This window comes from Delphinus delphis, chromosome 21 (genome assembly GCF_949987515.2).
Source record: "Delphinus delphis chromosome 21, mDelDel1.2, whole genome shotgun sequence".
Lineage (NCBI taxonomy): Eukaryota > Metazoa > Chordata > Mammalia > Artiodactyla > Delphinidae > Delphinus > Delphinus delphis.
Genome location: NC_082703.1, coordinates 34,931,513 through 34,944,732, shown reverse-complemented (window position 1 = coordinate 34,944,732; position 13,220 = coordinate 34,931,513). Strand labels below are relative to the sequence as shown.

The 13,220-nt window shown below is 38.6% G+C and overlaps 1 protein-coding gene across 8 annotated transcripts in view; it reads right to left on the bottom strand.

Annotated features, from left to right (window-relative positions):
- TENM3 (teneurin transmembrane protein 3) overlaps nt 1-13,220 on the bottom strand; it is a 605,325-nt gene that overhangs the window by 398,067 nt on the left and 194,038 nt on the right. For 5 of the 8 annotated variants that reach the window (XM_060001336.1, XM_060001335.1, XM_060001337.1 and 2 more), the window contains one exon: nt 12,087-12,365. The exons of the other annotated variants lie outside the window; for them this stretch is intronic. In XM_060001336.1, the coding sequence (XP_059857319.1) occupies nt 12,087-12,365 (279 nt within the window). The remainder of the gene's footprint in view (nt 1-12,086; nt 12,366-13,220) is intronic. 8 annotated transcript variants of the gene reach the window in all.

Sequence of the window (13,220 nt, the reverse complement as noted above, 5' to 3'; positions counted from 1 at the left end):
GTATTTTAAAAGAGACTTATTAAGATTCTTGTTTTGTGAAAACTATGCAATTCAATAAGAAAACAATGTGTATACAATGTACACGAATACCTACATCTCCTGTACCTTTTCCAGCAGCCTATGGACTGATGGAAAGGGTCTTACCTCCCACTGTTACTATCATCTTCTTTAAGTTTTTTTTATTTATTTAATAAGGATGTAGAAACTTTGTGGAAATGAACTTGCTACTCTGAGCTGGAGTAAATACAGATTTTCTTGGCACCTAGAATCTCTAATAAGGAGTGTGTGGTTGTTTAAGCAAGGTGGAATCCTGATAGAGTTGAAGACCTTACGTCTGTGCTGTGCCCCAGCTCTTTTATACTTGGAGTTCATGTCATTATTCATCACTACTGTGGAACTTACACATATGTCTACAAGCAGAAGGCCTGCATTTAAGGAGATGTTTATTTATATCAGGTCCCCCAGCAACCAAACCTGTCTCATCAAGGCCACATGTACACAAGGTGGAAAAAGGCAGAGTCAGCGTCCTAATGTCCTCGAATGTCATCTCTTCTTTCAGTTTCCTAATGTCCTGGAAGACCCATTTCTCCATATACCCCAACAGAATAATGGGCAAAGGGCATAAATTGGCAATTCATGATAGAAGAAATACAAACAATATACACACATATATGAGAATATATTCAATCTATTACTCAAATGAATATAAATTGCAACAGTAAGATACTATGTTTCCATCAAGTTGCCAAAATTTTACAGCATGGCAACATTCCTTGTCAATGGCATGTGGAAAGAGACACATTTTCACACTTCTGGTGGGAAGGTAAATTGATACAGGTTTTTTTTGCAGGGCATTTTGTCAGGGTATATCAAATGCTTTAAACTGTACGTAACTTTGGCTCTGATATTCCACTTCCAAGAATTCATCCTAAGGTATTAGGCGATACAGAATTAGGGGCAAAGATTTAGCCACTAGAATTGTTATTATAACACGATTTACAAAAGTGAAAATTCAAACAACCTAGATGTTCAGAAGTAGTGCATATATTAAACAAATTATGATAAATCACAGCATGGAAAACTATTATGTTGAAGAAGAATATCTAATAATGTGGAGAAACTTAGGTCAAAACAGAAATTGCAATTCTAATTTCAAAATATATACACAGGGCTTCCCTGGTGGCGCAGTGGTTGAGAGTCTGCCTGTTGATGCAGGGGACAGGGGTTTGTGCCCCGGGCCAGGAAGATCCCACATGCCGCGGAGCGGCTAGGCTCGTGAGCCATGGCCGCTGAGCTTGCATGTCTGGAGTCTGTGCTCTGCAATGGGAGAGGCCACAACAGTAAGAGGCCTGCGTACTGCAAAAAATAAATAAATAAATAAAAATAAAAATTTATACACAGATAAAGAATGAAAGTGTAAATACCAAAATAGAAAGTAGTGGATATTATCCATATGCTTCTCTGTGTCTTCAAATGACATGTAATGCTAAGTAAATAAAATAGATAAATTAAGGGCATAGATGTAAACACTCATAACATTTTATATTTAAAATTGCTTGGTCTAAAGTTCCATTTTTATTATGTCTGTTATCACCTATCATTTTACTTGGGTTATTGACACAGTACCATGCAAATAATAATTAAATGCTTAAAAAAATTCTAATGATTATCTGAAGCCTTAAACTCTTTAGATAGGTTAATTCAAATAATCTAGTTCATCTATAAGCACATTTTGTACCTTACAATCTATACAGTGGTGCTCCAGTCACAGTAAATGAGACACAGTCCATTATAAGGGAATGTTTTATACTTGCTTTCTGCAGCAACTGACATTTCATTCAAGCACTTTCAAATCCCCCAGGAATCTCCAGCTGATGTATGTCAAAATTTTAAGATCTCTCTTTGTGAACTTTAACATCCCTATAAAAACCAGTTGGAAGAGCAAGCCTACTTCCTACTGATTACTTTGATATTAACCAATTTAAGACGAATCAATTATTCAGTTTAGTCTGAATAATCATTTCACAAAGTCAGTTTTCCAAATTTAAATATGCAAATACTAACACTCTGGCTTTTTATAGCCTATTTTTATTTCTCTCAGACAAATCACTTGTGTTCTATTTTTTTGGCTCCCTTTTGAGTATTTTTAAAAAATAAATGTTTGGTAATTCCTCAAGAGTGTTTGCTAATATAATCAAATCTGGTTGTATAATTTTATGTTTGTAGACATGCATTTTGTTTTTAAGCAAAATACACAGTATAGCTAGTGCAAAACCATGTGGCAGTTACTAAGGTGGAAAGACTTATACTTAAGCTATTAATTTAATCCTTAAGGCAAAGGTCATAAACACACACTTATATATGTATACATGTATATAGGCGTGTGTATGATTTACATATAATTATATATTTGTATCTATTTTTATTTTGTCATATCTATTTATTATATATGTATTTATTATACAACTATTTTATTATATATTTATATGTTTATATGTAGATTGTACACACACACACACACACACACACACACAAACATCAGTGACCAACGAAACAGAACGTTCCCTACGTATCTGTACCTGGAGTAGTAGTGAGAACAATCCTCTTACTTCAGGCTCCAGAATTGATAATTACCTGTTTCCTGTTAAACTCTGGATGTGCTTTTCTTTCTTTTCTTTGTTTTTAACAGCTTTACAGTACTGTTTTAAATAAAATCTCAGTTTTGAATAAGAATGTATTTTCCCCCAAACCTTTTAATGACATGAACTGTCAAGTCCATCAAATGTCATCAATTTATACCACACCGACTATGCTATGCTATGATTTTAATCAGTGTAGATAGAAATGTACCTTTTTAAAGTACACCTCTCCTACAGCAAACACTAAACTAATGCTATCACAAAGCTGTAAGATGAAAAGCACCTTACAGGATAAAAAGTGCTGAGGAATTCACAGTTACCTAAGTTTATGTTCCAAAGATCTCTCTCCTCCCGATCCTTCAGAGGCCAGACTTCATTTCCGCCTCAATCTCCTCCACTTTCATCTTCTCATTACTCCTTCCCTTTCCTTAGAAAGAGGCTGAAATGTCCTCCAATATAAAAATACCCCTGCCCTTGTGCTCCCCAGGAGTTACGCCTAACTCTCTCCTTTCTCAGTTAAGATTTGGAAAGAATAATCTACCTTTACTGGTACCATAGCTTCTGTTCATCTCCCCACCCTACAGCTTGACGACCACACCCACTACACGGAAATTAAGATCCTCTGTACTTGGCACTTAACTTACTACACTTCTGGAAAGTTTTGACTCTGTCAATCATGTCCTGTCTCTTTTGCCTTCTGTGAACCGATCTTGTTTGGTTTTCTTTTTGTCTCTATGGAACGTCCCTCTTTGTTTCTTTCACTGGTGCTTCTTCTGTACCTTTATGTTAAATATGGGTGAACTCAGTATTTTATCTTCATTTCTCTTCTTTTCTCACTTTATTTGCTTTTGGGGAGAGGTTTAATTTGCCCTATGGCTTTAACTGCAATGATAGAGATCATAAAGAAAATGTTTCTAAAAAAAAAAAAAAAAAAATGTTTCTAAACTAAATGTAACTTGAGTTTTATATATACATATATATAATTATATATATAATTACATTTTATTATATATTATATATAAAATTTATAATATATATGATTATGTGTATTGGTACATTTTATTATATATAATATATAAATTTTATAATATATATAATATATGTATATATATAATTGCTTAATATATTCTGAATTTTGATGTCCCACAGACATCTCAAATACAACCTGTCCTTCTCGGAATTACTGACTTTATCACAAACAATATGCTTTAACCTCCAACTTGGATTATAGCATCACTTCCACGTTAGAGGGTCTTTTTAAATGTCTTCCTCTTCTCTAACACCAACGCAATGAATTAATCATCAAATCGAACCTATTTCAATTTGTCTCCCTTTCCTTTCCAGTTCTTTGTTCAAATGTTTGTATTTTCTCACTCTGATAATTATAATACTACCTGATTGGCCAATTTGCTTTCAAGTTTGACCTCCAGTTATGTATTCGCTCAGCTACAGTTTCAGGTCCAAATTCAGGCACTGGGTGAGGTGAACACAGAGACACAAGGGTGAACAGGGCCACGGCCCTACGGAGCTTACTCCCTTTGTGGGAAAGGCAGTTAACACTCTACACTGCTTTCTGAGTACTTCGCAAAAATGTAAATATGACTGGAATGTTCCTCTATACGAAAATTCTTCCGAGACTCCCATTACCTACAGGAAAAAGTTCAAATTCCTTAGCATGGCCATGAAGTCCCTTTGCAACATGGTCTGGGGCTACCTGTACAGCCTAAACTCTCATAACTCATCCACACAACACCCTGTGTTCCAGGCACCAAAGAGCCTCTGGCTCTTGGAACAGTCCCCAGGGATTTCACACTCTCTCCTTCACTGCTTTGTCTACACCTTGCATTTTTCCACATCCTTTGAGCTTGGGTAACAATGCCACCTCCTTCCTCCTTTATAAAACCTTTTTTCCTCTCCTGCCCTCAATTTCTGTGGCAAGAATCTGCTCTGTGCTGACACTGACTTCACGTACTGCGTTGTAACATTACTTAGCACATTAAAGTACAATTACAATGTAATATCCACTTGCCTGTTTTCCCAACCAGCCTATGGACTTCTAGAGTCAGAGACTATATCACACTCATTTTCTTGTTTTGTAGCCCCTGGTACGACACCTAGCATTTACCATTCATTGATTGAGAATGTAGCTGACATACTCAATGAGAAATCAATTCCAAGTCACAGCTCAACTTTATTCAGTTTTCAGTTTCTGTGTGACTTGATATTTAAAATCAAGGCACTACTCGTAAGACGTTTTAAATTGCCCCTTTCTCAAGTTTACACTCATTTGTATCCATTTCAATACGCATTCAGAAAGCTTTTACACTTAGTTTACAGTCTATTCATTACGGCAAACTATCTCAAGTCAACTGATAAAGAGAAGAAAATTCCAACAGAGTGAAACCCTCGTTCAAACTACTCAGTAAATAAGGGAGAAGATTTTTCACATTTAAACTTGTGTGTAGGTAAATGTTAATTAACAGAATTATTATGACCTGAGAAGAATATTCTATAAATAACCCCCCCCCCAAATCAGTTCATTGCTTTTCAAACACTTGAACACCCTTGGAATGGCAAATAAACTACGGTTCTACGGCTCTAACACTTATTTTTTCTAGTTCAGTGATAATTACATCAATGAACCTGACTCGGCATTCGTTGCTGTTCAATTCATTAATTAAAACAATTTTACCACTACTACTGTGATTTTCCAAGGATATCAAACCACATTCAAAAATCAAAATAGCATGCCTCATCAGTTTTGATTTGTGTTAGTATATGCTGTATTTCGATTTCAACTCCACAACTAAAAGAACATCTGGATGTTAAACAGATATTGCATATATTCCATATACTTCGAACAAAAGTACTTAGAATACAAGTTGTTTTGTAGAAATGACAATATCCGTGTGACAAGTAGCAAACTGTCAAGCAGTGCCAAAAATCCTCTTAGAATGGAAAATATAAATGTATATAAATACTTAAGTGATAACAACCATGGTGGTGGACTTTATGGCATTCTGAATTCTACTTTCATAATACTAAATTTTTAAAAAGTTTTATTTAAATCGTCACTTACTTGTGCTCAAGTGACTTGTAACATATCCATGAAGTGAATGTATTTCGTCCAAAATGAAGTATGGAAGCTTTGGCTTAAAGAATGACAAGTTGCTGTTTAAACTACAAACACACACCCATCAAGGGGATGTAATTATTTTTATATATTGGAAGCTATTTGACTGTATTTTGCAAAGCAGCACTTTAATTCTGACCTTGATTTAGGAAGCATGCAACATATTACTTTTGCTATTTTGACATCCCAGCGCACCTAAAACATAAAATATAATTTACAACAGTAGGACATGATGGAATTGACCATTACATGCGAGAAGAGAGCCCATAATGGAATTTATATTCAAGTTGCGGTTTAGCGTGTGTAGTAAAGTCTCAACAAATTAGAATAACACTGAAATACCATTTATTTCTTGCAGCAACGGAATTCCTCCTTAATTCTCACAATCCATTTCCAAAGTAGGCTGAGAGTGGAGAAAGATCAAGCTGAAGGAACGGAACCAGGCTACAGGCAAAAATCCACCTCTCTTCAAATTATTTGTGGAAAACTCAACGATTAGCCTCGTGTAGAAAAAGAGCCAGGAGAGGAATGACGTCTGTGTCACGGCTAGAAGCATCACAAGTACGTGACGTAACAGGGACCCCAACGCCACTGGCAGTTTCTCCCACACTATTCTAGAACTTAACTGGTGAGAGCAGAGTTACAAATCCTTCCATTTCTTCTCTCACCTATATGCAGTTGCTCAGAGAGAAAAAATTGCCCTGCCCACTTTTTCAGAGAACATATTTTGCCCAATGTGGTAATTTGGATCGCAAAATAAAGTTCTCTACTGTGACAGTGATGTAAACATCACTACAACAGTTTATCAAATTGGTTTAAGGGGTATATCTTTTTTTTTTTTTTTGCTGTAGGCGGGCCTCTCACTGTACTGGCCTCTCCCCTTGCGGAGCACAGGCTCCAGATGCGCAGGCTCAGTGGCCATGGCTCACGGGCCCAGCCGCTCCGCGGCATGTGGGATCTTCCCGGACCGGGGCATGAACCCGTGTCCCCTGCATCGGCAGGCGGACTCTCAACCACTGCGCCACCAGGGAAGCCCGGGGTATATCTTTTTTTTAAGTATAGTAGCTCAACTTTTAGATTTTATCTATCCATACAGAAAGTAGTCTTTAAAACTACTATTTCAAAGGACAAGTAAATTGGTTTTTTGAAGTGTTTCAGTCTGGCAAAGCAAGTATCTATTACACTTAAAAATACTGCACATTAATGCTCTATGCTTCTTGTTAGCCAAATTAGCCCTGAATACTCTAGTATCTGCACAGTTAGTGTGGCATTAGTGAGGTCCTACCACAGGTATATTGCTAAGACCCCAGGTGAGAAATAAAGTCTTCCAGGAGGGATTTATTTTATTGGGTGAACTCATGAGCACCAGTTAAATTGCCTTTTAATTGACCGGCTGTCTAAGTAACATGCCTTTGAGGGAAGCATCACTTTTGAAATTTCCTTTGGCCAGAAAGGGAAGGAGCACGTTTAACTCTTTGAAGTCTACAGCCGTCAGACTAATTATCAGCACCACTCAATGTACGTTCATTTAATTACAGTGAATTTAAAAGTATGTGGGATTTTAGAGAAAAATAAAAGAGTCAATAAATGGTGACAGAAATTCCAGGCCATGCAAATCAGCAGTGGGTCTCCTGGAGACCACTCGCTCTCCCTCATTCGCCAAACGTACAAATACTTGACTACTGCAGACAGGGGGGAAAATGGAAGGGGGGCAGGGGACACGCTGTGCGCCAAGACTACGTAGGTACTTGATACCTTGCGCCTCACTTAATCTTCACAACACTTAAGAAGGACATATAATTTTCCACCATTCACAAATAATAATAAGAGGACACCTTGTTTGGAGCTCACTAGACGCCAGGCACCGTTGTTCTAAGCATATTATACATCCGAGCTCATTTAATCCTCACAACAACCCTATAAGGACTGCACGTCATTTGTGATCTTCTGCATTTCACCCTCATGGAAACGGTAGCACAGGAAGGTTAAGTCACTTGCCCAAGGCCACACAGCGGGGAGGTGGTGGAGCCAGTACAATCCCAGGTGGTCTGCCCCTGTCAACACGTTCTCAACTGTTGCCCTCAGAGGAGGCTCTCGAGGTCCCCAGTTACAACGAGGTAGAAGAGGAGAGGAGAGCCAATTCCTCTTGGTCTGTCTAGTGTCAAAGGTCATCGGTTCCCAAGGGGCAGGAGAGGTCGTGGAGACAGGCAGAAGAAGCAAGACAAAGACCTCCACATCTCTGGGGCCAGCAGTACCACTGGCCGAGTAGCCAGGCAGAGGCGGGAAAGTTGGGACCTTGAGCTCTGAGTGGCTCAGGAGCAAACGGTCTTAGGGGTCGAATGAAAGCGTTTACAGCCTGAGCGCTGTGACTCTGAATCCAGGCACTCCTCACGATACCACACTGCTGGCTGACAAAGGGTAATAATACATGCCGGGCTGCTTCTGGGAAAAGATGCACAATAAACATTTTTTAAAGCTTAAAGCTTGATGTTTTGGGAAAAAAAAGTTCTTTGTTCCTGACATTTACATAGATATTTGGAATTCGGATCAGATGACTTGCAAAGCCGGAGAGTGGGTGTTCAGTCAGGGGTCTTTTAACATCCATCAGAGACAGGAAAGATGCCTCAGCCAGCCAGAGCACACTGGCAACTTCCCTTTGATTACGGCAGCCCAGCACATTTATTCTGTAGCTGCTTACTAGGACGGTTGCTAATAGGTGGTCACAAACCACGGACCCTCCAGTGTTTGCCCTGGAGCATGGCAGTTGACTTAGAAAGTTGTCAGTTCGTGTCAAGAGAGGTCTTCTCCCACATCCTTAATTCGGAACAAGATTAACATTTGAAATTTGATATGAAACTTAATATACTGTAATAAATTGTTTTTCTCAAATTGCTTCTTAACATCAACTCCCCATGGTTGGTGAAGAGTTAGTTTTGCAAAAGAATATATTTTATCACTGGTTTAGAATCTCTGCTAACACGGAGGCGTGTGACATGGTCCGAATGTTCCTTTACTCTCATGGGATGCTCAGGCCATCAAAATTTCATTAGCCTCACAGCAGGTCTAGCACCTTCTTAACTTGAACTGTTGGCCTCCTTATCAATAAATAAATGAAATCTAATCCCTTGCAGTGACTAAACTCTTCTTTGAAGTTATAACTAGAATATCAGTCACTCAGCTTGCATAATTGCACAAATGTTGAATAACATTTTATCTTTTTCTGAGGAAAACAGCCTTATTCACATTATTTCAAATGGCAAAAACAGTCAACCCAAACTCCCCTGCTAAACTGGGGGGAAAAAACAAGTCAGTGTCTGGTTTCTCAATTAGTCTCACTTTGGTGAGCTATTTTATGCACATCCTTCTTGTTTCAACTTATAGTGATATGATAGAACGTCTAAGGACACATGGCAAGCTAACATGAAAATGAATAAAATTTGACAATTTAAATAAGCGAAAGTCAAAGGTAAATATAGCTGGAAAAATCAATAATCTTTCAGCGTGAGAGCATTTAAGAATACCCGAGTTGAATTATTTTAGAAATCTTATATTACAAATATTTGACTAGAAGTAGTACTAATAGTAGAAACAGGTAATGGATTTGAGGATCTTGTTTATAAAGATGTTAGGAGGCCCTGTGTACGATTACAAATTTTAGTTTTTACTGTAGCCCAGCTTAAGAAAAGAAGTTTCTTATGTCGGAAAAAAACCCTCAATACTCTTGTTTAATTCCACAATTCAAAATGATAAGGTCTGCTAAATATCAGAAAATTAGGCTTCCCTAGATCTCAGTGTAATTTATTACTTTAAATGGAATTTTGCTCTGTCTGACTAATCACTGAAAATTCAGAACAAATAAATGAATCTGCAATGTTACTATGGACACACATATGAAATCTATGAAATAGCCAGTGTTCAGTAAGAGGTCATCTCTATTTTTTTTCCTCTTTTGTTTTCTTCCCTAAGCTGACCTCATTGGGAGTTCTTAGACCATCAAAATGTTGTTTCAAAAAACAACCGCAGCCAAACCTTGGGGAAAGAGTAAACACAAGTTTAAGTCATCACTTGTCCAGCTCAACAAACATTGTTTTTGACACTTTATACTCTTAACTTGGCTGACCTGTTTACTCTCAACAAATGCTACCAAATGTTCTGAACTTCGAGGCAAGGCCCCTGACACCATCTTCCTGTGTCTCTTATTCTGCTTCAGAACACCACTTGGAGAAATGGATGAGTGTAACTTTCCTTGTCTTTACATCATTCCAAGGACATGGAGTAGGAAATTCCCGGGGCAGCAAGTCCCTCCTCTCGTTCATAATAAGTGCAAACAGAGAGGGGCGGCAGAGTGAGAAAGTCATCAGGCTTGTCACCCCGCCCCCAGGCATTTGGATGTTAGATACTGTTAACTAGAGGTGGCAACGCTTCTAAGTTTTCTGAAAAGAATAAAATGGCATGTGTTTGGGAATTCACTGTGAGATGGTTTTAGCAGATATACAAGTTAAAAAATAATAAAATTAATTTATATTTTACCAATACAGACACAATAACAAGATACACTCGTTATGAGAGAGAGCGAGAGAAACAGAGATGCTACAAAGGGTGTATATAGAAAGGGCACGTCGACGCAATGTGGGACGATATCTAATGGACATGGATACGGAAGGTCCATGATGCAGAAAATCAGAACTGAACGCATTGTCCTGCTGCACCCTCCTCTGCTCTTTTCTGAAACCATCATACCTGTTTTCATGTATTTTAGGAAAATCAAACGTCAAATAACACATCTAAATATAACCACTGTGCCTACAATTGCTTGCAGAGTGTTACATAAACATACAGAGGGACAGGAAGCAAAACTGATGGCAAATCTTACATACTTAAGGTTAGAAACTTCTGAGTCAGTGAAAATTTCTATAAACACAGGTTTTACTGAGGTGAATGGATTAGCTCAGGAAAACGCCGCAGTCAGATTCTAAGACTCATTTTGTTAGACAGAACTGCCCTTGTTTCCTGTTTGGGGTTGGGATAAGTCCAGCCTCCACCAAGAACTGACACTTCCAAAATGAATACATTGAGTGCCTATTAGTAGTTGATTCTGACTTTGGTTCAATGCATCCAAGTATTCTCCACAAGATATTGCTTTAGTTGGTTTAAAGTAGACCTTTTTTTCCCTGGATAGCAAGAAAACAAGTGCTAAGCAGTAGGAAGCAGTAGCTACCCCTTGGTTTGGTGACTGAGCTGAGACTAAAAGCTGACAATGACCTGCTTTCCTGTCGCAAAGCAGAGCTGACAAGCTTGCTCAATAAGTAACGAAAAGGAAACCATCAGTAAAACAGCATCTTTCTTTTCACACGTCATGCAGTTCTTCCATTTTAATTTTCTCTCTGCTTTTTTGATACACCGTATACACAGCATTAATAACTAGATTAAAGTAGCAAGTATGCTGTTAACATTAAATGCTGAAAGAGAAATGTCATTTTGTTGTCCGGTGCATTGCTGCTGATGCTACAATTCTTCCCAGAAGCTGCACTGACTAAAAATTAAGTTTTCTTTGAAATCTATTATTGCATAGAAATTAACTGTTTATTATTCTGTGTTGGTGATAGGAAAAGAGTCCCAATATATCGATTTTTCTTACAGTATGCTATTTGGATACCGTAAAATCCAGTTTTTGTGCATCGATTTAATTGCAGAGTGATCCAGTCCCCAAAGCACATCAAAGCCCACACTCCCTTCTCTTTACCAAGATTTCGATTGCTGTCATCAACAAGTAAGTTTAAAGCATGATCACATTTGTTCTTCAGTCATTAAGCCCTGTTAATAAACTATTCCGTGTGCTCAGTCAACCATTCTAAGATTCTGGAACTTCTTTGAGATATTTTCAAGAGGAATCTACAAAGACATCTCTGATTACAAGCTGGCTGTGGGGTAAACTTTACCACCACTTGCTTTGCAACTCCATCGAGGATAACAGGTCACACGGTCCAAGATAAGTCAAAGCCAATCTTTGTGGTTTTTTTTTTTTCTTATCACGATTAAACTGTTTTTCAAAAGTATAGCTAACACAACAGAGAAAGCCTGCATAATTTTACAATCTGATGTCGTCGAATATTGATTTTTTCCCAGGGAAAAAAAATGCAATAACGAAGGACATTTCTTGAGCGCTACTAGTAGCGTTGCAATACAAAGAAAGGAAGAAGAAAGCAAGGGAAGGAGAGATGGGAGGAAGGAAGCAAGCCACGCCTCCAGAGTCAACGGAAACAGACAGAAGCACTGAACGCCAACATTACGAAGCCAAAGAAAAAAGAACTTACCGTTTTCACTGTCCGACTTGTTTTCGTGCTCTGTATCTGTCAGGGTGAGGGCTGAGTTGGACCGGCTTGACAGACAGGAGCTGCGGCCTGACTTGACCCCCCTGCCCCACAGTCTCATGGCATGCTCTGGGGACATCACTGCTTCATTCTCAGTGTCAGCGTCTGACCCTGCACTGATAGAGTAACCTCTGTGAGGGAGCCCCATTTCCGCACAAAACGTCAGTCCTCTTCGGGCTTCCGGTTCACAAACGCCTAACTGCCTTAGGGTGAAATTCTGTCCTAATTAGGGGGAGAAAAGATGACAGCTAGTGAGTATATGTCTCGTTTCAGTTTTTTATAAACAAAATCTCCCTAAAATAAACACTTAAGCATCCAGTCTTGTCAGCTCTCAGCACCAGGTAGTCTGCATTAGCTCCACATGACCTGCGGTCGCGTGGGTCCAGGTGGGGTGCAGGGAGCTCCATCTCTGACTTGCCACCCACCACGGCTCAGAGCTCCTTTGTCAACTATTTCAGCCCATAAACACCTCCAGAGAGCCCGGCAGGTAAAGCGGCCCAGACCAGGAAAACCCAACCCAGAGAAAGGCTTAGTTATCCTTGATAGAACTGTGTTTAGCAGACTTGTGAAGCCATAGAAATGGTCAGAATTATTTCCTGGGTCCTGGCTCTCATCCCAAACAGTAGGATTTTCCCGCCCAGGTGTCACTCCTTTGGAAGAGAAAAGATTGCCCTCCAGAATAAGTTACCCAATAATCAGAAAAAATTAGAAACCGGAGCCTGGGCAGTCTTTATTATATTTTCCCACCTAAAACTTAACAACCAATATGAACATGTATCATGTGTGTACAAACATACACTAACTTTTGGAGCGTAATGTCATGAAAATGTGCAGACACCTGACTTCCCAGATTTTTTGCTTTAATAAACACCTGGAAACATCTGTATTGATCAGAGTAAACCAATTTGTGCAAATAAAGTGCACTCTAAAAAATAAAGCGGGAGTATTATGTATTTAAAAATTAATGACAAAATCAAGTTCCCTGCAAAATAAATGGCTGTGAACCCTGAAGGCTTTTACTAATAAACTGAGCATAATAAAACTCATGACACTGCAATAACTTACAGCGAAACTGTT